We start from the raw sequence: 23,696 nt of genomic DNA, 5'->3' as shown, positions 1-23,696 counted from the left end.
AATTGTCCCAATTTCTATTAGCTTTCTTGGGGAAAACTAATCATCTAAGATTTATGCTGCTGCACGTTAATTTTAAACATTTTTATTTTAAAATTAATTGTATTAAAATAATAATAAATATTTTATAAAAAATGGTTCTTTTTGCTATTAAACATATATATTTAATATATATTTGTAAGTTATTTTTACTATTAAACATATATCTAAGTTACTTTTGACAAATTTTATCTGTATGTTAAATATTTTTTGATAAACTTATTTTCGATAAATAGGAAACTAAAATTCTATTATTAATGTTTTAGGCTTGTTCTTAGATTCAATAAAGGTTAAAGTTTGTTAAATTTGACGGGGAAAAGTTAACTCGTTAGGGAAGGAACAATTTTGATGGTTTCATAGAAAATTAAGTGATATAGAAAAAGTGTGTTATTACAGGCACTTGCAAGGAAATATGTATCAGCAAGAGACTAATCCAAAGGAGCTATATAATTGTCCGCTAATGATGTTTATGCATTGTATATAATACCAACAGACTCCTAAGCCAGTGACTGCTTAATTATTCGGGTAACAGTGACAATGTGACATACTGCACAATAGCTTAGTAATGGTTAAGGATATTCAGTAGACCAAAAATTTAAATTAAGTAATTAAGCAAATACATAATGCATAATGGATTATACCTTAACATACAAATTATAGTAATCTACTAGTACTAACATTCAGCGAAATGGAACTTGCATATTTTACCTGAGTCTGAGAAGAATGCGGTCCCGCCTTTGTGGATTCCTTCTTTTCCCGCTGTCGTTACTCGTTCCCCTCTTAGTTCTTACAAATTCATGAAAATCACGATTAATCTCTGCATCTAGTGGTTATTACAAATTATGTCTAAAACGAAGGTGCGAGAAATAATCTTATATTATTCAGCAAATACATTACATTACAGCATTTTATCAAAAATATTTAAGTGTCAAGGACAATTAAGGAGATCTTATATAATTTAATGAAAACAATAACGAGACATCTTATTATTAATCGCCACAGCTGACCGAATACGCAAATCTACCATACAGAATATCTGTTCAGCAGATAACAATTCATGAACGAGCATAAAAAGAAATTATATCTAGACATCGAAGGAGCTTGCCACTGCAGGGAGTTCTAAGTATACATGTTTTAACGCCCAAAATTCTTGCTTGTGTAAGAAATAGTAGCCTGACTAGAGCTGGCCGCGCTTGTTGAGCTTGCTGCTGGTGAAGAGCTAACCGCGGTCACGGTACTAAAGGGTGCATGATAAACAGAAAGCGGCATAGTTGTGGGAAGACTTGGCATTGCCACCTCAAAGTTAAGCACTTCAATTGCCTGCCTGATCAATGGCCTCAAATTGGGGTCAGGGTGAGCACACCATAGTCCAACAATGATCAAACACTCAGCTTGTGCCGCGTCAAACTCAGAATTTAATCTTCCATCCACAGCTGAAAGAAGCTGGCACTTCCATACTGATCCCAAACCCACTCGACCAGTCCCTTTTCAGATTGGCCAACATGCAGTCTATCCCCCTGACCTTCTTCCTGTAACAATTTCCAATAGAACTACACCAAAGCTATAAATATCAGACTCTTTACTAGCTCTGCCGCTGTATACATATTCTGGCGCCATGTAACCGAAAGTTCCAGCCAACACGGATGTCTGGTGACCGAGCTCGTGGTCCATAACTTTAGCTAAGCCAAAATCTCCAAGCTTGGTATTAAAGTTTGAGTCCAGCATTATATTGCTGGACTTGATGTCTCGATGCACCACGTACACACTGCTCACAATCCTCGTGAAGATAGAGTAAAGCAGATGCAAGTCCTATTGTTATCTTGAATCTAACTGGCCAAACAAGAGAACTCCTGTCGCCAAATAGGTGAACATCAAGGCTTCGGTTTGGCATGAATTCATAAGCAAGGAGGAACTGACTCTTTTCATGGCACCAACCTATGAGCTGGACTAAATTGCGATGCCTCAACATACTAATAATCTTGACCTCGGTTACATACTCTTTCTTACCTTGTCTGGAGCTCCTTGATATCTTTTTAACAGCAATTGGTAGATCAAGGTCTATGAGATATCCCTTGTAGACACAGCCAAAACCTCCCTCGCCTAGCTTTCGCTCATCTGAGAAATTGTAAGTAGCAACAGCAAGAGCCTGGTAGGAAAATTTTCTGGGCCCTGCTCTTTCAAGGTCATCACTGATTGATGTCATTTGGGCTGCTTCTGCTGCTTTTCTAGTAGTCCGTCTTCGCCTACAAACTATAGCGAGTGATACAGTTAGAGAGAGCAACACCACGGTGCACACTGTTGTGGACACTATAAATATAACCTTCTTGTCTCTGTTACTTGAATCTTTTTCAGATAAAGTTGAACTGAACTCCCAAGATTTTAGAAAAGTTTGCTGAGCCATATAACCTATAGAGGCTGAAAATCCGATACTAGTGACCTCAGGTAGAACATCCTTGAGGTCAATTTGATAGACTGGAATTCATCTGAAAACTGGGGTTTTGCTTGTAGGACCAAAAGACTGACAAATTTTTGGTAATAGCATTATACATAACCCACACATCAGCAGTATCTCCACTATGCAATGAAGCGTCCCAAGGAGCGGTCTGAGCTGAGATAATTGAGTCAATGTTGATTCCCACATGCTCATACGGAGGATCCCAGTCTTCATTGACGTAAGAGTCAAACTCGACCTCAACAATCTGATTTCCAGAAGGAACAGGTCTAGTCGCGTTAAAGAGACCTAAGTATCCAGGTACTGAGTTGGGAGGGATCTGGTAGCCAACAGGAGCCAGAAAGAATGCAATACCATGACCAGGGGCGGATCTAGACCCATAATCTTAGGGGGGCACCAAGCAAATTTTCAGGAAAACACCTATATATTTTCAAAATTTGGGGGGGGCACTTCTATAATTTTGTAAAATTTAGAATGGTGAAAAAATGTAAAAAAAAATTTTAGGGGGGGCACGTGTACCCCCGTGCCTCTTCCTAGATCCGCCCCTGACCATGACCATATTTGGCTCTGGATTGGGTGTCAATGGTAAAAGTGAAATGAGAAGTAAAATCTGTAAGTTTCCCCGAGTCAGAATCCCATATCTGGACAGGATCAGCATAAATGACTCGGCCAACACGCGTCTTGCGTGTATTGAGATTGTCCTTGTTGATCAACTCAGCCTGTTCACCTGCTCCCACAGCATCTCCTTGATAATTAATTATGTCGGTTCTCTGACGACTAAAATGAGATACCTGAAAATAAAGAGAACTATTTACGGCTACAAGGCACAAGAAACATAAGAGACTGAGAGCTATTGCCATGAGTACAGAGTTTAAGGTTGAGATTATTCTATATAACATGAAACCAGTACTACAGTGCATATTATAAGGAAATTGTTGCGAAAATGTTGTAAAAATGTAAAGAATGACCTATACGATACCCGAAGACTCAACTTCCCCCCTGTCCATTTTCTCTAATTTCATATTAACTGATAAGCAATATAGATGTAGCCTTGTTGATTAGTCTTTCAGTGAAAAAGAAAATTGATTCTTGTACTCTGTATAACATAGGTCGGCCAAATATTCCATGGTTTGATCATGTCAAGTTACCACAGTTGTTATTATAACTATTACCATGGTTGCCAAATCCATGATCTGTTTATCCTATCCCTTTTGTCAAGTTACCAGAGATTAAAAGGCCCTGCTCTTTCATGGTCATCACTGAATGATTTTAAATGGTGAGATGCGTGCTTCTTCTGCTTATTTATTTGCAGCCCGCGTTCTTTGCTAAAATCAAACCATAATGAGCAATATATTAAAGAAAGCAGCACTACTATGGTTACAACAGTACTGTACTCCTGCGGTTGCCAAAGTGAAACTCTGTGAATAGTCACTCTTTTAAAACAAAATAAAATAAAATTTACTGTTATAAGATAAAGATACACCAAGTATTAGTTCTCCACAGACTTGTTAAACAAAGGATTTTCATGGATGTTATATTATATTTTCAGATGTTTCTTTTTGTTTAAATAAATAAATAATTCTGTATACACATATTAGAAGTTGACTAATAAAATATTCATACATGAAATAGTGAGGAAACTACGTATAACATAATTAAAGTTGTATCTCTACGTGTCAATTTACCTAATTTAATATTATATATTAAATGGTTTGACTAGTAAAATTTTCATACACGAAATGGTGAGGAAACTATGTATAACCTAATTAACTGGTTTGTACCGTTGTATTTCTACATGTCAATTTATCTAATTTTATATTATATATTAAATGGTTTAAAATACCAATAGATGAGTAGAATGGGCCATCAGATGCATCATATACAGATATTATTAAATTCGTATGTGAAAGTAACCATTCTCGCGATGTAGCTGTGACACGCAACGGATATAAGTTGAAAATATTCTGCAGAAGATATTAATTGAACATGCGAATCACAAGGGCTACTAAGCTCCTTGCAGCTAGTTTTACAACTCGAAATAAAGAGGCGCCAACCAAGTGAGAAGAAACATGTAATGACTTCAGGATAAATATCAAAATCAAATTAATCGCTCGTTTCAAAATTGAACCAATATATGAATACTTTTAAGGACAACAAGCACACAGTTTGCAGTACAATATTCATATATGAATAAACTGATACACATACATGCAGACACACACACACAACTCACAAGCACCTGTGCAGAATATATATTTAATCAGCCAGCATTTCATGAAGGTGAAAGAAAACAAACTTGATCTAGACACGGGAGGAGTTCCCCGCGGGGAATTGTCTCTCAAAGCCTATCTGCATACTAATTTGTTAACGCCCGACATCAATGCTTGTGCAAGTAATAGAAGCTTTAGTAGAGCTAGCCACCGGTACATTTAAGGGTGCATGATAAATGGCAACGGGCATCGTTGTAGGAAGACTTGGCATCTCCCCCTCAAAGTTAAGTACTTGGATTGCCTGCCTAATTGATGGCCTCATATTCCGGTCAGGATGAGCACACCATAGTCCTACAACAATCAAACACTCCACTTGTGCCGCGTCAAACTCAGAATTTAATCTTCCATCCACAGCTGAAAGAAGTCCTGAACTTCCATATATATTCCAAACCCACTCCAACAATCCCCATTCGTTTTCTCCATTCTTGAGTATATCCCTAGACCTTCTTCCGGTAACAATTTCTAAAATAACTACACCAAAGCTATAGATGTCTGACTCTTTACTAGCTCTGCCACTGCTTATATATTCTGGTGCCAAGTAACCAAAAGTTCCAGCCAACCCGGTCGTCTGAAGCCCTAGCTCGTTGTCCATAAGTCTAGCTAAGCCAAAATCTCCAAGCTTGAGGTTGAAGTTTAAATCCAGCATTATATTGCTGGATTTGATGTCTCGATGCACCACAGATTGCTCACACTCCTCGTGAAGATAGAGCAAAGCAGATGCAAGACCAAGTGTTATCTTGTATCTAACAGGCCAGACAAGAGAACTCTTATTGCCAAAAAGGTGAACGTCAAGGCTTCCATTTGGCATGAATTCATAAGCAAGTAAGAACTGACCCTGATCATGGCACCAACCTATGAGCTGAACTATATTTCGATGTCTTAACCTGCTAATAATTTTGATCTCAGTTAAATATTCTTTTTTGCCCTGTCTAGATCCCCTTGAAATCTTTTTCACAGCAATTGGTATATGAAGATCCGTGAGGTATCCCTTGTAAACACAGCCAAAGCCTCCCTGGCCTAACTTACGCTCAGCTGAGAAGTTGTTGGTAGCAACAGCGAGAGATTGGTATGAAAATTTTCTAGGTCCTGCTTTGTCAAAGTCACCGGTGAATGACGTCAAATTCTCGGCTGCTTTTCTTGCCCTTTGTTTTCGCCTAAACATAAAGAGTATTAATGTTGTCAGAGAGAGAAACACCCCAACAGTCACTGTTGTAGACACTATAACTTTGCCCTGCTCTGTGTCCCTCCTTTTTATACTTAAAGATGAACTGAACTCCCACGATTTAAGGATAGCTCGTTCCCCATTCTGACCTGTAGAGGATGAAAATCCGACAGTGGTGACCTCGGGTAGAACCTCTCTGAGGTCAATTTGATAAGAAAGACTAGAATTTTTCTGAAAATCAAGATTTTCTTTGTAGGACCAAAAGACAGACAGCGTTTTGTTAGTAGAATTATACAAAACCCACACATCAGCAGTATCTCCACTATGCAATGAAGCATTCCAAGTGGTGATTACTGATGAATTAATTGAGTTGTTGTTGATTCCTACATGCTCATATGGAGGATCCCACTCAGGATTCGCGTAAGAGTCAAACTCAACCGCGACGATACCATCTCCAGAGTCACTGTTACTCGTGTTAAAGAGTCCTAGAAATCCCCCTGCTGAGTTGAGAGGGATCTGAGAACCAACAGGAGCAAGAAAGAATGCAAGACCATGACCATAAAAGGGAAGAGACGCCGTGTCAATGGTAAAGGTAAAATGACAAGTGAAATCTGAAAGCTTTCCAGTGTCAGAATCCCATATCCTCACGTGCCCTGCATATGTGACTCGACCAACACGAGACTGGTACGTCCTCCTATTGATCATTTCAACTGCTCCAACAGAAGCTATTGCATCTCCTTGATAGAAAATATGAGCATCATCAGGACCAAACTGATGTATTTGAAAATCAGTTGAACTCTGAGCACCTAAAAGGCACAGGAAAAGGAAGAGACTGAGAGCTATTTCCATTATAGAGTAGAGAGCAGGACTTGATACTGAATAGATAATCTTGTATATCAAGACACTTTGCACGCTGAGGTTTATATATATCAGATTAATTTGTAGCCTGGACTCTGGAGGAAGATTCATAACAGTTGCACAGAAAAAGTCAGGAGTCGTGCAACTAAAAATATTGGTAACAATGGGGCCGTTTGGCCAAGCTTAAAAAAAGTGATTCCGTGCTTAAAGTGAAGAAGTGGATTAGAAGTGAGAAGTAAAAAAGTTAATAAAGTGTTTGGAAAAGAAGCAGAAGCTGTGAGAGAGAAGCTAGCATTCTCAGCTTCTTAAAAGTGCTTCTGCTTTTTTACACAAACGAGTTAAGAAAAGCAGAAACCAGAAGCAGCTTCTGCTTCTCAAAAACAAACACCCCCAATAACTTAACTTCCTTCAACCATGTATATTTTTATACCACATTATTTCAGTCGCTTATTTAACATCTTTCCGGTCCATTTAATTTGAGTACCATAGACCAGAGTAGCTTATTTTAACGAATGCAGTTGTGTGTAAGCACAGTTCATTAATTTAAGTGGATCTTACACTACTTTTGGGATTCATTATTTGTTTATTTATATCTTGATTCCATGGAGACTCAATCACATATGACGCACAACAAACAGATATCACAAATGACACAACAAACAGAATAGGTGAACAAAGTTAGCAATGCATATTACAGAGGGTGTTTGCTTGGGCTTAAAACCCGGCCTTTAAGCTATCTTTGGCTTTAAGCTGAAAAATGTCTGTTTGTGTAATAAGTCAGAGTCTTTTTTCAGTAGCTAAATTTTTTTTAACTTTTTTTTGATAAAAATTATTCCTAAATCATAAGTTACTCATAAATCAATTTTATTATTATTACTATTACTCCCTCCATCCCACCAGATTCTTTACGCAACTTTTCGGCACGCATTTTGAGGTTCCTATAAAGCATAGTTCAATAATGTTTTTTTTTATAAAAAATCCTGAAAAGAAGTTTGACGTTTAAACTTTTATTCAAAAAAAACGTTACTGAACTATATTTCATAAGAGTCTCACGTGTTTCACAAGAGTCTCAGAATGCGTGCAAACAGTGAACGTAAACTTCCTGGTGGAACGGAGGATTATATTTTTAATAACTCATAAATTATTTATAAGTCAAAATTACCCAACATTTTAAATTCTCAGCTTATCAAATAAGTTACTTTAAATCAGGGTTAATTATCTAATTGGTCACTGAAGTGGGCATAATGTATCAAGTTGGTCACTGAACTCAAAACGGTATCAAGATGATCACTGAAGTGGTCATAAAGGTCAAATAAGTACCTTAAATATGAATTCAAATAATAAAAATATTATTTATAAAGTTTTACACATTATTTTTGAATGTTATCAAAACCAAGTAAAAGGTTATGACTTCTAATATTTATGATAATATATTTAGATTTTATCAAGTTTATTTATTATTTATTTTTAAATAAAACAAAGAAAATAACTATACAATAAATTATAAATAATAAATAAACTTGATAAAATATAAATATATTATTTTAAATACTAGAAGTCATAACCTTATAGTTGGTTGTGGTAATATTTAAAAATAATGTATAAAACTTTATGAATAATATTTTTATTACTTGAACTCATATTTCAAGGTACTTGTTTGATATTTATAGTGATTTTAGTGACCATCTTGATACCGTTTTGAGTTCAGTGACCAACTTGATACATTAAGTTCAGTTCAGTGACTAACTTGATAATTAACCCTTTTAACTATTGATCTTTATATTTCTTGATCCATTCTAAATAACGTCCATATCATTTCTTTCAATTATATTTCCAATGAAATGCCGTCAACTAAATTTGTGAAAAGAATTGAGAATACTTTTTGGATATCTAGCATTTTTCTTATAATAATGAGAAATTACTTTTGAGATATAGTTAACAACTACAGCTAATAGCGTTTTAGCAAAATAATTTTTTAATAATCTATAATATAGGCTATAGCTAACTATTATTACTCCCTCGAGTCCCTCCGTCCCGACCAATGGACACGAGACCAAGAAAATGTTAAAAAAATGAGTGAATTTAGATGAAAAAGGAGGTAAAGTGGTGAAACTAATTTATATTTAATAAAAGATTTGAGAGTGGAGGAAAATAGTAAGTGTAATAATGTTTTATATTATATTTTTTTTTTGAAGAATAATGTTTTATATTATTAAAAATTATTATCTTTGGAATGTACACAAATAACAATGGGACATCCTATAAATCTTATAAAAATGAATGGGACGAAATGAGTATATGCCGATCAATTTGTCTAAAAGCATTGAAAATGCTCAAAAGAGTGGTGAGCGAGCAAACTACTCCATTACTGCATTATATTTCTGTGGTGGAAAGTCTATCTTTCCATCCGGTGGAAATAGTAATTCCAGTCTAATTATCTGCAAGAAATTGTACTTGTTATCTCAATTTAATAGGAAGTTTTTGGCCATGCATTTTACAGTTTGTAGTACAAGATGATGGCCCAGAACATGCAGTTTCAGTGCTCTGTTGCCTATCTTCACTCAGACTGGCCTCCCGATATTTATTGGCGACATCTACTTTCAATGCATTTAGCCATTTTTAACCCTCCACTGCAGACACCCATGCCCTTTTTTGACTCCTCCATGTTCCACAGCTCCACTTCATATTTTTACACCCCTCTTTACTTTACTCGTGACCCTGACCCATGTCCCTTCTTTAATCTCGGTAACTAAACCCTCCCCATCATTTACGGGTTACAATCCTGCATTTGTGCTCTTTTCTTTTCTTTCTGCTTTCTACTTTACCTGGAATCATGGATGTATTATGTTTATATGCCCTTTAACAAATATCATTAGTCTACATAATAATTATTCGTTTTGACTGGTTCAACATATTCACAGACTTGGAAATAGGCACTTGCTTTGCTTAAGTGGTACTGTGTTATGCTCTTTGCATGAATATAATCAAGGATACAGTAAGTTGTTAACTCGAATCAAACCAAACATATCTCGTGAGATCAAGAGAGGATGAGACTCACGCACAATTTATCCATGTTCTCCACAAAAGACGAAGTTTTAACTTGCAATTTAGTCATGCTCTTGTCATGATATCTCACTCACTCGCTCATTATGACATCGAACGAGACTCGCAAACAATTTATTCATCTTAATCAAGAGTAGATGAATTTCAAGTACTGTATACTTGTTCACTGAACAATTTCTGAAAAAAATGCACAAATTGCTTCTGTAAGTTAAAACTCACAAGGTTAAAAGTTACTGAGCTACTAAAAATAAAGTGCAAAAAATAATACCAAACCATCAGATTTGTCGGTGCCCTCAAATTTTACTTGTTTTAATTTTTATCAGTTGTACCATGCTATAGGTACCTAACTAATTTCTCAGCTTCGCTAGTCACTACCTCCCATAACTCTGCTTCATTCTAATTTCTCAGCCTGGACAATGCTTCCAAGCAACATTGAATCCTTGTCCTCTCAACCTCAAACTCCCAAAAAATTCAAAACCCTTGTCAAAAATGCTTTCACTTCACTCCATCCCAACATTTCTTTACACCCTCACCAATGCCTCTTCATTTTCCTCATTCTCTCCATACATTTCTTCGTATTCTTCCTCACACGTACTCCCTCAGCATCTCTACCTAAATCTGGTCTTTCCGATGACTGTAACTCTGGCAGGATATATGTGTACCAATTGCCACCAATGTTTAACAGAGAGTTGTTAAGCAATTGCGACGATTTAGACCCCTGGCATTGGCAGTGTGGTATCGCAACAAATAATGGCTTTGGTCGGAGAGCTAGGGAGTTTGAGCGAATCCTGCCAGCGAGTCTAGCACCGGCCTGGTACCGTACAAATCAATTTTCATTAGAAATTATGTATCACCACAGAATCATGAACCACAAATGCAGAACGTTGGAGCCAGAATTAGCTACGGCTTTCTACATCCCATTTTACGCAGGACTTGCAGTTGGAAAATATTTGTTCGACAATCATAAAGTACAAGAACGTGATTTTCTTTGCGAGATTTTGTTAATGTGGCTTCAAGATCAGCCGTATTGGAAGAGATCCAACGGCTCTGATCATTTCATTGTCCTAGGCCGGATCACTTGGGACTTTCGACGGTTAACTGAACCGAAAAAACTTTGGGGCTCCAGCTTCCTCAACATGCCTTCAATGCAGCACATCACTCGCCTCACAATTGAACGCGCGCCATCAGATTACTACGACATTGGTGTACCTTACCCCACTGGATTTCACCCTCACTCTCGCTCACAAATCCTCGAATGGCAGAGCTTTATTCGCGGTCTCAACCGTAGTCGCCTCACCAGCTTTGTCGGTGCTACACGTGTCGACATAAAAAATGACTTCCGAGGATATTTGCTGAATCAATGTAGGAATGAAAACGAGTCGTGTAGCTTAGTTGACTGCGCAGTGACTCAGTGTTCCAACGGTAGCACAGCAATTTTGGAAGCACTTTTGGACTCGAATTTCTGCTTGCAGCCTAGAGGCGATAGCTATACTCGCAGGTCAATTTTTGATTGTATGATCGCAGGTTCAATACCGGTTTTTTTCTGGAAAAGAAGCGTGCATAATCAGTACGAGTGGTTCTTGCCAGCTGAGCCAGATAAGTTCTCTGTTTTTATAGATCATAACGACGTGATGAGGGGAACGTCAGTGAAGAGGGTGCTTGAGGGATTTAGTAAAGCAAAAATCGCGGAAATGAAAGAGAGAGTGATTGAGTTGATACCTAAAATTGTATATGCAATTCCAGGTGAGGGTGTCTCGAATAATAAGGATGCTTTTGATATTGCAGTTGAGGGGGTTTTAGAGAGGTTTAGGAAACAATGACAATTGTAATTACGAGAGATGGATATCAGTTCGTTTGCCTATAGTTTTATGAAGAGAATGTTATTATGTTGTTTGGTTTCATATTTTAAGAACCTTAAAATGCTGAACAGCTGCAGCTTTATTTGTTGTTCAAGAAGAGTATACTAATTTGTCGATACTGTGGTTTGGATTCGAGGCCAAATACTTCATAGAAATGTTGAGCATTTCAAATAAAATGTGGGCACTGAGAGATCAAATTTTTGAGACGGTTTATGGAGAGGTGACTCTACATTTCAGTAGCAATTTTTTACAACAGAAAAGACAGAGAAGAAACAAGTCACAGAGTTTCGGACGATCCACATGAGATATCTGAATGAAGATTGATTATATCCCTTTGATATGCGTACTAGTGTACTACTGTACTTGTGTCTGATTTCATGTCAAGGGCTGGCGCATTAAGTTTCAAGAGCACGTTGATAATAATTTTACTATCTGGTTTTATTCCGCTGTTGAATAAAAAAAAAATTTAAGCACTATTTTTGACAACTTTGAAGCTGAATGAAAAGATTTCAATGTTATTTATGAAATGATTTGACCTGAAATGATTGTAGTTCAATCTCAGACAACTTCCATGTTCAAACCTTTACGATGATTCCCCAGTTTCAGATCAACACTCCTAACGAGTAGAGTATCTGAAGAATTTATTCTGGACTATTCTTTTTAGAAACCTGATCCCCGACAGTTTATTGTTGCAAACCTTTTAAATGGCTTACGGTTTTCGGCCGTTAGATGAATATTTGACCGCCAGAGCCATCTTTATTTAGAAATAGTCCGTATAAGATAATATTCGTTAAAGATATTGTCGAAGGATATCAAATTCAATTAAATGGCGGAATAAGAAAATACTCCACTTTTTTGACATTTTACTAAATTGTCTATGTTTTATCATTCAGCACCTATAAAACTCTCATCTTACTCGTAGCAGCCGCACAGAGCAGTAACCAGACTCAAGTCATGGAACAAATAACGTTATTTCATGCCTTCATCTCACTGCTGCTCATAATCTTTGTTTCCAAGTTGTTCAGAACCTCCATGAATTTGCCTCCAAGTCCCTTCCCCAAGCTCCCAATAATAGGCCACCTTCACCTCATCAAGTCACCGCTTCATCGATCCTTAGACACCCTGTCCAAAGCCTTTGGCCCCGTCATGTCTCTCCAATTCGGCTCCAGCCTCGTCGTTGTCGTGTCTTCACCAGCCGCTGTCGAGGAATGCTTCACCAAGAACGACATCGTTTTAGCCAACCGCCCCCGCATGACCATGGGAAAGTACATGGCTTATAACTGGTCCACTATGGCTGGTGCTTCCTACGGTGACCATTGGCGAAACCTTCGTCGTATCGCCTCCCTTGAGATCTTTTCCACGAGCCGACTCAACTCATTTCTGTCGATACGCAGAGATGAGGTTAATCACCTGCTACTCGCATTGTCTCAAAATGCGGGGCAGGGGTTTAAGAAAGTAGTGCTGAAACCAAATTTGAATGTTTTGTCATTCAATATTGTGATGAGGATGATTGCAGGTAAGCGGTACTTCGGAGAAGTGGTGGATGATCAAGAGAAGGCTAAACAAGTGCGAAGAATAATTGAGGAGGTGCTGTCTGTAGTAAGTTCATATCCTGGCGATTTCTTGCCATTTCTGAAATGGATTGATTACAAGAATTATGAGAAACGTGCTGCGGTGCTGAGCAAGGAAATGGATGGAATTTTGCAAGGGGTGATTGAGGAGCATAGAAATGGTGAGAGTAGAAACTCCATGGTTGGACATTTGCTTTCGCTTCAGAAATCACAGCCTGATTCTTACAGTGACTTCATAATTAAAGGTCTCATGGTGGTAAGTTTACTAATCCACACTTTTTCTCTAGCTAATTTGTACTAATTCCAGAGTTATTTGCTTGATAGAAGTATATATGTAAAAAAAAATTGTTGAATTCATAGCAATTAACATTAAAAGGGCGTGAACTTTTTGTACGTCGTATGCCTACCTTTTTTGAAACCTTCCCAGTCGTGTTGGTAGATGGTGACGGAATTGTTAGAGCGGATCTCCCCCTACAACAAAAATGATCCCAGTCTATTTAGAAACAAGTATGTGTTTATGTGTATAATTTAATGTATTCCTATAGATAGCTCTGTCCCTGATACAGTATCATCTTTGGCTCGACGTCCTTGTATGGATCAATGATCAAGTATCGTCTTATGTTACTGTATAGAATGGTTAAATTTAGATGATGTTCACGTCCAGTTGAGCTAAATACTGAACGTCAGAAAGGTTAGAGCAGCCAGGATTGATGGGGCCATGGTGGGGAGGGCGGGTTTATGGACATAAGACTCTTAAAAACCTAACCAAGGTAGATAAACAAACAAATGTCACGCATCAACCCTTAATAGCAAGATTTCAGAGGTACATTAACTACATAATTCCTCATTTGTATCTTATCCGCGGTATTGTAGAAACGATGCCCCTCTTCTCTTGGTAACAAGGGGTTGAGCCTTTAGAGTTGTGGCTCAATTGAGGCACGAACCAGAGTTGATCCAGAAATTTAGACATAGTTCATTAGTTCACTAAGCAACAAAGGTTACTGGTTAAAACAAGTGGACCAAACCATATAGTCTGGTTTCACTGTCTTTTACATAATTATTAGTTATGATTTATGTATAAATTTTTGTATACAAAATTGATGTACTCATAAAGAGCTCCGTCCCTGAGATAACCCAGTACTCTTTGGCCTGACATCCATTTAAGAATCAATTAGTCCATGACCAAGAAACTCTTATCTTATACAAGTAGAGCATGTAAAGTAAGACTTCATATCTAGCATTATTCATTACATTTCCAAACACCAGACTCAAACCATGGATCCATATATGTTACTTTATGCCTCCCTCTCATTCCTGCTCATATTCTTTGTTTCCAAATTGTTCAAAAAATCAATGCACTTACCTCCCAGTCCCTTTCCAAAGCTTCCAATAATAGGCCACCTTCACCTCATTAAGGAACCACTTCACAGAACCTTGGACAGCCTCTCTAAAACTATTGGCCCCGTCTTTTCTCTTCGTTTTGGTTCTTTCCTAGTCATTGTCGTGTCTTCACCAGCCGCAGTTCAGGAGTGCTTCACCAAAAACGATGTTGTTTTAGCAGGTCGTCCCCGCCTTACCATAGGGAAGTACCTCGGCTACAACTGGTCCACCATGGCAGGTGCCTCCTATGGTGATCACTGGAGGAACCTCCGTCGTCTCTCTGCTCTTGAAATATTTTCCACAAGTCGGCTGGACTCGTTTCTGTCAATTCGGCGTGATGAGGTGAATCAGCTGCTACACAGAGTGTCTCAAAAAACGCGATACGAGTTTGGAAAAGTTGTGCTGAAAACCCACTTGAATGATCTATCATTTAACGTCATAATGAGGATGATTGCAGGGAAACGATACTACGGGCAAGATGTGGATGATGAGGAGGAGGCTAAGCACGTGCGAGATATTATTGAGGAGGTTTTGTCTATGGCCGGAGCTTCATATCCTGGTGATTTCCTGCCAATCTTGAGATGGATTGATTACAGGAATTTTCAAACGCGTGCCTTATATTTGTTTAAGAAAATGGATAAGCTTTTGCAAGGGATAATTGAAGAGCATAGAAATGGTGAGAGTAGAAACTCCATGGTTGATCATTTGCTTTCTCTTCAGAAATCACAGCCTAGTTATTACAGTGATATCATTATTAAAGGTCTCATCACGGTACGTATACTAATTCCCATATTATCCAATTAATGAGAAGTACAGATATTGTTATTTTTAAACTCTAGAAACCAACACTACACAATAGTAGACTGGTCTAACTGAGATGCTGAGTCCTGGAGAGCTAAATTAGTATCAACTAGATAGAGCCGCCGGGACTACTGGGGGGAGGGTCATGTTTATGAACAGAAGATGTTAAAATAAACGCGAGGTAAATAAACAAGGGAGTATTGAAAATACATCAACTCTCATCAGAAACTGTTTCAGACTTCTGAGTTACATTAACAAGGTAGTTATTGCTCACTTATATCATATCATGCAAACTGTAAAACAGTTTCCCCTGTTCTGTCATCTTCTTGGTAACAAGAGGCTGTGTCTTGAGGGTTTGTAACTCCGTGGAGGCACGTGTGTTTAAGGGTAGGAGGTCCCTAACAATACCATTCTCTCGGCCCCAACAATATTCTTGTTGTCTTTCAGAAAATAGTTGATTTATATGATTTCTCAAAAGTTTGGTCACTTTGGTGTAATGTGTAAACTAGTAATTAGTATTATTGAAGTTTTAGAACGGGAGTTTATCTGAAAATCTGAACCTGATCTATTAGTTCCCAGAGAAACAAAAATTACTTGTAAGAGAAAAGGAGGGACCAGACTATATATTCATAGCATGATTGATTGAACAGGAGCCACAATTCCGATTTTACTGCCTTTTACCTTATGATCAATTGGGGTTGATGCTCCTAAATACGTACATACCTAAGTTTTTAAAAGAATTTTCAATATAGAGGTACACGGAACAAGCCCTCTCCCTGATATCCATGACCAAGAAAGTCTTATCTTATACAAGTAGGTGGAGCGTATAGTATATGATTTCTAAGTAGCAATACAGTTTCAAACACCAGACTCAAACCATGGATCCATATATGTTATTTTATGTCTCCCTCTCATTCCTGCTCATATTCTTTGTTTCCAAATTATTCAAAAAATCAAAGCATCTACCTCCTAGTCCCTTTCCAAAACTCCCGATAATAGGCCACCTTCACCTCATTAAGGAACCACTTCACAGAACCTTGGACAGCCTCTCCAAAACCATCGGCCCTGTCTTTTCTCTTCGTTTCGGTTCTTTCCTAGTTGTTGTCGTGTCTTCACCAGCTGCAGTTGAGGAATGTTTCACCAAAAACGATGTTGTTTTAGCCGATCGTCCCCGCCTCACCTTGGGGGAGACCATTGGCTACAACTGGTCCACCATGGCTGGTGCCTCCTATGGTGATCACTGGAGGAACCTCCGTCGTCTCTCTGCTCTTGAAATATTTTCCACAAGTCGGCTGGACTCTTTTCTGTCAATTCGACGTGATGAGGTTAATCAGTTGCTACATAGATTATCTCAAAACACGCGACATGAGTTTGGAAAAGTAGTGCTGAAACCCCATTTGACTGATCTATCATTTAACGTCATCATGAGAATGATTGCGGGAAAGAGATACTATGGAGAAATTGTGGATGATGATGAGGAGGCTAAGCACGTGCGGGATATAATTGAGGAGGTGTTGTCTATGGCCGGAGCTTCATATCCTGGTGATTTCCTGCCAATATTGGAATGGATTGATTACAAGAATTTTCAAAAACGTGCTTTATTCTTGTTTAAGAAAATGGATAAGCTTTTGCGAGGGATAATTGAAGAGCATAGAAATGGTGACAGTAGGAACTCTATGGTTGATCATTTGCTTTCTCTTCAGCAATCACAACCTAATTATTACAGTGATAACATTATTAAAGGTCTCATCACGGTACGTATACTAATCTTTTAAATAGCCAACCGGTGAGAGGTATAAGATCGGAAAACAAGAATAAATCACACAATAGTAGAATTGTTTAATCTTGATGTTGTCCAAGTCCGGTAGAGCTAAATTAGTTTCTGCAGGTTAGAGCAGCCGGGATTGTGGTGGGAAGGGCAGTTTTATGAACAAAAACTTATAATTAAACTTGACCAAGGTAGATAGATAGATAATAGAATGTCAAAAATACATCAACCTTTATCAGAAACTATTTCATATTTTAGAGGTACATCAACTGTGTAATTGAAACCCTATTCCGTGGTATTGTAAAATAGTTTTTTTTAGTCTTCTCTTGGTATCAGGGGATCGAGCCTTGAAGGCTTGTGACTTAGCGCACATGGGTGTGAGTATAATAAGGGTAGGAGGCTCCTGCCTGAACCTTGCTTGTCTTTCAAATAAAAGATGAATTATGTCGGTCTGTGACTCAGCGCACGTGAGTGTGAGTATAAGGGTAGGAAGGTCCTGCCTGAACCTTGCCTGTCTTTCAAATAGAAGATGAGTTATGTCAGTTTCTCAGAAAGTTTCAGTCATAGTTACCCGGTTCGCGGGTCGACCTAGGGAACCGTGAACTGGTACGGTCGTTCCGGAACGCGGGTCGAAGTCGACCCGGAACACTCGGGATCGCGTTCCAGTTCGTCATTTCCGACGAACTCTGATCACTTACCGGCGACTATAAAACGAGGATGAAATTAAGAAGAAAGAGGCGAGTAGTGGTGTTTTACCTGACCTGTGATATGTATATATGTGGATATATGTATACATGACTGTTTGCAGCTGAAAGTGATGTGTGGTTTGTGGAGAAGATGAAGCGGGGGAGAAAACGAAGTGGGGGAGAAGACAACACAGATACCAATGTGATAACTCGTGAAAGTTATGGTAGATCGTGCTGGATAATAATAATATACTGTATATATGTATAAGTTTTGTGTGTGTCTATTTAATGTGTAACCCCTGCATTCATTTCTAGGCCCACCTAATGCATTTGCTTGTCCAAGAGCCCACGTTGGAAAGTTTCAGCACTCTCTCCGTTATTTTTTGACGCTTTGTTTTTTTTTTTAATTTTATAAATAAAAATATGTGCTGAAAATTTAATTTATAAAAAAATGATAAATAAATATAATAACTTTTACCATCCAGTCAACCCGTTTAAAGATCAAAAGGGATAAAAATTTATTTTATTATGCACCTCGTTTCACATAAGAAACAATTCTTATTATTTTTTATTTATTACTCTAAACTACACCTTTTAATATGAATTTTGCCAAAATAAGATTTTTATATTTTTTTAATATAAAAATTACGGGATCCTTAATTCGACCCGCGAACCCGATTCACGGCTCCTCGTACCCGATTCATCCATACTCACGTCCTGCGTACCCGAATTCGTATCGCGTACCGAATCGATCCACGATCCATGTAACTATGGTTTCAGTGCTGGGGTAAAATTTTTTGCTTTCGGTTGGCTTGTCCAGGATTGTGAAGAGCTTAAGACTGAGTTGAACTTGTTTACATTTTAGGGGTGTTTGGTTCATGATTAATGAGCCTCGTTAACGGGAATCAGAACCTCAAACCTATTGATGTTTGGATTAGCAATTTATTGTATGGAAGGGGAACCTATTCCTTCCACGCTCTTAAAATTCTCATTCCCACCTATCATCCAAACGCCCCCTTTTTTGTGAAGCATTCTGCTAGCAGAGCTGCCACCTGTCTTGCTGGGACTTGTTCCACTGCAGATCGTAGGTTTAGCAAGCTCTGTTTCATATTAAGTTTCCTTTTTTTAAGAGAAATTATATATCTGTAATAATTAAAATCATACTAAGTATTAAACTACAATATATAAAACTTGGAGGTGACATTGCTTTCTTTTTGTGTGGGAATTCTTCTCTAGAGCCTACGTAGTTTTGAAATTCCGGAGAATAGACATGAGTATAATGATACATGTCATATATTTTAGTTCATTGTGCGCAAGGGTTAAATCATAAATGTATCCCAGTGAAAGAATTTTAAGCATAGTAATATTGTGCATGGAGAACCATATGTGTCTAATTACGGGCTACTTGATTGAATTGAATTTTCTTCTTCTCACTATATTATTTGTTGCAATAGGTTTTGATATTTGCTGGATCGGATACATCTGGTGTCACAATTGAATGGGCAATGTCTCTTCTACTGAATCATCCACATGTGTTGAAGAAAGCTAGAGACGAGATAGATATTGTAATTGGTCAAGACCGCCTTGTTGAAGAGTCGGATCTATCTAAGTTGCCGTATCTCCATAATATCATCCTGGAGAGTTTCCGGTTATTCCCAGCTACACCCTTGTTACTGCCACACAAGGCATCAGCTGACTGCAAGGTTAGTGGCTACGATATTCCAGCTGGCACACTTGTTTTGGTTAATTCCTGGTCAATTCACAGGGATCCCAAGGTGTGGGATGACCCTACAAGCTTTAAACCAGAGAGATTTGAAGGCATAGAAGTTGAAACACACAAATTGATGCCGTTTGGAATGGGCAGGAGGTCTTGCCCAGGAAGTGGACTAGCTCATCGTGTGGTTGGCTTGGTTTTAGCCTCGTTGATTCAATGCTTTGAATGGGAGCGAGTTAGTGATGAGCTAATTGATCTAGCTGAAGGAAAAGGACTTACGATGCCTAAAGCCGAGCCTCTGGAAGCTATGTGTAAGACTCGCAACGTCTTGGACACAATCAACACTTGAGCTACATGTGTTGTGAATTGTAACTCCAAATTAGAATATGTCTGCTGCAGCAGATGTTAATTTCTTTCTTCAATCATTCTATAAACTTGTTTATCCAAAATATTTTCAACAGATTCAGGTTTACATTGTTTCGATAAGCATGATATATTTATGATTAAAAATCTTCTCCTGCAGTCAATTTAGAAACTGAGTGCTTATACTTCAAAATATGTTAAGTATAAGAGATTTGACAGGGAAAAAAATTGTTCACTTCCAAACAATCAAAGACAAAGAAAAGTAAAGCGTTTTTGAGTCACTCATTTGGCATAGAAGATATCATCTTGTTCACAGCAAGTCAAGTTGAAGTCAACCACGCTAATGCATGTTTTGTATTCTTCCCATAATATCATTCGTCCATATATCCTACACCGTTCAGCTTAATCTTCAAAACAAATATTTCATTTCGAAATTTAGTTCTCTGCAATGCATATCTCAAATTCTCTCAACTCCTCCATCGCAGGAGGAGCGTTTATTGCTCTCCTCCTCGTGCAGTGCTTATTAGTACAGTCACAGTACTTCGCGTCTCCAGAGAATCACTTCATTAACTGTGGCTCAAACAATGACACCACGCTCAACAGCCGGAAATTCATTGCAGACTCCAGCTCAGATGGCGCGGTCTCTACATCAACTGCCACCATCCCGCCTCTTTATCAATCTGCAAAAGTTTTTACAAGCCTGTCAAGGTACAAACTTACATTAGTCAATAATGGCACTTACGTGGTACGCCTTCACTTCTATCCATTTTCGTCTCCTGCAAGAAATCTCCTAGATTCTAATTTCAGTGTTTCAGCTTCTGGATATACCTTGTTGTCAGATTTCAGAGTCCATAAGAGTGATAAATTACCTGTAATCGAAGAGTTCATATTCTTTATAGACTCTGGAACTTTTGAAATTATCTTTGCTCCTGATAAATCATCTTTTGCATTCGTGAATGCAATTGAAACATTTCTTGCTCCGGAAAATTTTATACCAAGCTCAGCTCCTCATGTGACTCCGTCAGGAAGTGACGAAGATGATTACAATGATCTGTTAACTCAGATTTTACGTCCAGTTTATAGAATTAATGTTGGAGGTGAGTTACTTAGCCCAGATAATGATACTCTGTGGAGGAATTGGATACCGGATGATAATTTTTTGTATCATAAAGAAGTTGCAAAGAATATTAGGTCTTATGGTAGTAAGCCAAATTATCCACTAGGAGGAGCCACTAAGTATAGTGCACCTGATCCTGTCTATCAGACGGCGAAAGAAATGAAAATTGATCCCCAAAAGACCAGTAATTTCTTCAATATAACATGGCAGTTTAATGTGACGAAAAATGTGAAACATTTTATGCGGGTTCATTTCTGTGATATTCTCAGTGACTCTGAAAACTCAGATAAGTTCAACTTGTATATCTTTAGCAAGTTTAGTTCTGAGATTAGGGACAAAAATTCCGAGGTCAGAACCCCTTTCTATAATGATTTTGTGGTAGATTCAGATACTTTTGGTTGGATAAATATCTCTATTGGTCCTCGTGAAGAAAATCAAACAGCCTTTTTGAATGGGCTCGAGATTATGGAATTGGTGAATGATGAGAGCCGAGATAGTTCAGGAGAAAACAAGATAAGCAAGAAGTTTTTGATAATTATTATAGTTTGTTCTGTTGTTGGAGTGGTGGCATTTGCACTTGTTTTGCTAGTGATTTTCGTGATTCGTAAGAGGAGGAAAGCGAAGGCAGTTGAGAAGTCGGATTGGCCATTGGTGAATTTATATGGAGGAAATTCATACAGTGGGCTTACTGAGAGTGCTGTGAAAAATGAGTCCAACTTTCAGACGCTGAATCTTGAGCTGAAGTTGGCCTTCTCAGAAATTATGTATGCAACCAACAAGTTTGATTCCAAGTCAATAATTGGTAAGGGGGGATTTGGGAAGGTGTATAAAGGAACTCTTAGGAATGGCATCAAAGTGGCTGTAAAAAGAAGTGAGTCAGGACATGGCCAAGGTCTTCCGGAGTTCCAGACTGAAATCATGGTCTTATCTAGTATCCGACATAGGCATCTTGTTTCTTTAATTGGATATTGTGATGAAATGTCTGAGATGATACTAGTTTACGAGTTCATGGAGAAAGGTACACTGCAAGATCATTTATACAAAGGAACCGATCCCAAATCACGTGCAATGCCTGTCTTGTCCTGGAATCAGAGGCTTGATATTTGCATCGGTGCAGCCAAGGGGCTGAACTACCTTCACACTGAGGGCTCGGGTGGGGGAATCATACACCGTGATGTCAAGTCAACAAACATATTGCTTGACAAAGATTTTGTAGCCAAAGTATCTGATTTTGGTCTTTCCAGGTCTGGTCTACCCGAGCAAACACATATCAGCACCGGTGTGAAAGGCAGCTTTGGTTATCTGGATCCTGAATACTTTAGATGCATGCAGTTAACCCAAAAATCTGATGTTTACTCTTTTGGGGTTGTTCTTCTCGAAGTGCTTTCTGCTAGGCCAGCTATAAATAATTTGCTTCCGCGGGAGCAAGTCAATTTGGCTGACTGGGGTGTATATTTGCAGCAGAAGGGGGAACTTGAAAAGATAGTTGATCCTTTGCTTGTGGGAAAGATTAATCCTAATTCTTTAAGAAAATTTGGGGAAATCGCGGCAAAATGTCTCAGGGAAGAAGGAGCGGATAGGCCCAGTATGGTTGATGTAATTTGGGACTTGGAATATGCATTGCAACTTCAATGTAAGCCCCATGAGGAAAGCATCACTACAGACGTTTCCTGGGCGATGCCATTGCCTGTTGTTCAGCGATTACCTTCCACTAGCTTGACAATCAACGAAGACGAAATGCACCTAAGAATTGATGATGTTCTTGACAGTAGCTATGCAGATGCATCTGAAGTTTTCTCCCAACTGAAGATAGATGATGCAAGATAAATCCATGGTTCGTAATAAGGTTGTTTTCGCGATATCTTTTTAATATATTTATGCCTTCCATATAAGGTCATGCAGTTTCTTGGCTGAACTTCATTGCTTGACGCAGTGTTGCTTACATAATTAATGTTGTTTTAGTTTTAGCATTTTGATTGTGAACAAGGTTATGCAGCTTCTTAGCAAGGGCTTAAGATGTCAGATAAACCAAGTAACGATATAAAGGTCAAAAATATAGAAAATAAATGGTGTATTGCACTTGTGACCAGGTCGCCTTATATCTTTTAACGTAACTGTTGCATTATAAATCGACTGAAGCTTGAAAGGAGTGTATTTCCTCCTCTTGAAGCCAAGAAGTCCCCAAGTATCTGCGGAAAGGAGCGTAGTAAGCAAACAGGGGCAGCAATGCTACTGCTAGTAGTAGACTAGTAGTACAAACAAGCATAACAGGCTATGTGGTCACCGCATTGATATATTGTCGATGTGGCACAGAAATTCTTAAAACATGTCGTAGAGGACTTCCTTGATACAAGTCAGTTTGGACAAGAAGTTTAATCCAAAATTTAGGGGTGTGCTTTCTTTACCATTCCTCATGGCAAGTCTTATATTCCCGCGCTTCTCTTTTACATGCCCATTTTGATTTTCAAATAATTAAATGAACTAATTTTTTATTAAACATCACAAATTATTTTTTTTATTATTTTTAATATCTCAAAATGGCATATTAAAATAGACTAAATATACTTTTTAATGATATAATTTTTATTATTTTTTC

At 38.1% G+C, this 23,696-nt stretch overlaps 4 protein-coding genes and 1 pseudogene across 6 annotated transcripts; 3 read left to right on the top strand and 2 right to left on the bottom strand.

Moving 5' to 3' along the window:
* Positions 1–925: 925 nt before the first annotated feature.
* Positions 926–4,020, bottom strand: LOC108194982 (L-type lectin-domain containing receptor kinase IX.1-like; annotated as a pseudogene).
* A 547-nt stretch (positions 4,021–4,567) lies between these two features.
* Positions 4,568–7,144, bottom strand: LOC108194079 (L-type lectin-domain containing receptor kinase IX.1). The gene has a single exon (XM_017360981.2). It carries the CDS (start codon positions 6,887–6,889, stop codon positions 4,853–4,855), a length of 2,037 nt encoding a protein of 678 aa, XP_017216470.1. The 5' UTR covers positions 6,890–7,144; the 3' UTR covers positions 4,568–4,852.
* A 2,974-nt stretch (positions 7,145–10,118) lies between these two features.
* On the top strand, positions 10,119–11,727 carry LOC108196114 (xyloglucan galactosyltransferase XLT2). The gene has a single exon (XM_017363228.2). It carries the CDS (start codon positions 10,258–10,260, stop codon positions 11,659–11,661), a length of 1,404 nt encoding a protein of 467 aa, XP_017218717.1. The 5' UTR covers positions 10,119–10,257; the 3' UTR covers positions 11,662–11,727.
* An 884-nt stretch (positions 11,728–12,611) lies between these two features.
* LOC108196113 (cytochrome P450 81Q32) lies at positions 12,612–20,099 on the top strand. 3 transcript variants are annotated; one of them, XM_017363227.2, is made up of 2 exons: positions 12,612–13,527; positions 19,361–20,099. In XM_017363227.2, the coding sequence occupies exons 1-2, from the start codon at positions 12,655–12,657 to the stop codon at positions 19,967–19,969; spliced, it is 1,482 nt and encodes a 493-aa protein (XP_017218716.1). In that variant the 5' UTR covers positions 12,612–12,654; the 3' UTR covers positions 19,970–20,099. The 3 variants fall into 3 exon arrangements, with proteins under 3 accessions (XP_017218716.1, XP_017218715.1, XP_017218714.1); XM_017363226.2 differs by lacking the exon at positions 12,612–13,527 and adding an exon at positions 14,400–15,422; XM_017363225.2 differs by lacking the exon at positions 12,612–13,527 and adding an exon at positions 16,192–17,206.
* A 152-nt stretch (positions 20,100–20,251) lies between these two features.
* On the top strand, positions 20,252–23,107 carry LOC108196112 (probable receptor-like protein kinase At2g23200). The gene has a single exon (XM_017363224.2). It carries the CDS (start codon positions 20,432–20,434, stop codon positions 22,925–22,927), a length of 2,496 nt encoding a protein of 831 aa, XP_017218713.1. The 5' UTR covers positions 20,252–20,431; the 3' UTR covers positions 22,928–23,107.
* The last annotated feature ends 589 nt before the right edge of the window (positions 23,108–23,696 follow it).

The sequence above is a fragment of the Daucus carota genome, chromosome 7 (genome assembly GCF_001625215.2).
Source record: "Daucus carota subsp. sativus chromosome 7, DH1 v3.0, whole genome shotgun sequence".
NCBI classification, from domain to species: domain Eukaryota; kingdom Viridiplantae; phylum Streptophyta; class Magnoliopsida; order Apiales; family Apiaceae; genus Daucus; species Daucus carota.
The sequence above is the reverse complement of the archived record's forward strand: the minus strand, read 5'-3'. Positions and strand labels throughout refer to the sequence as shown.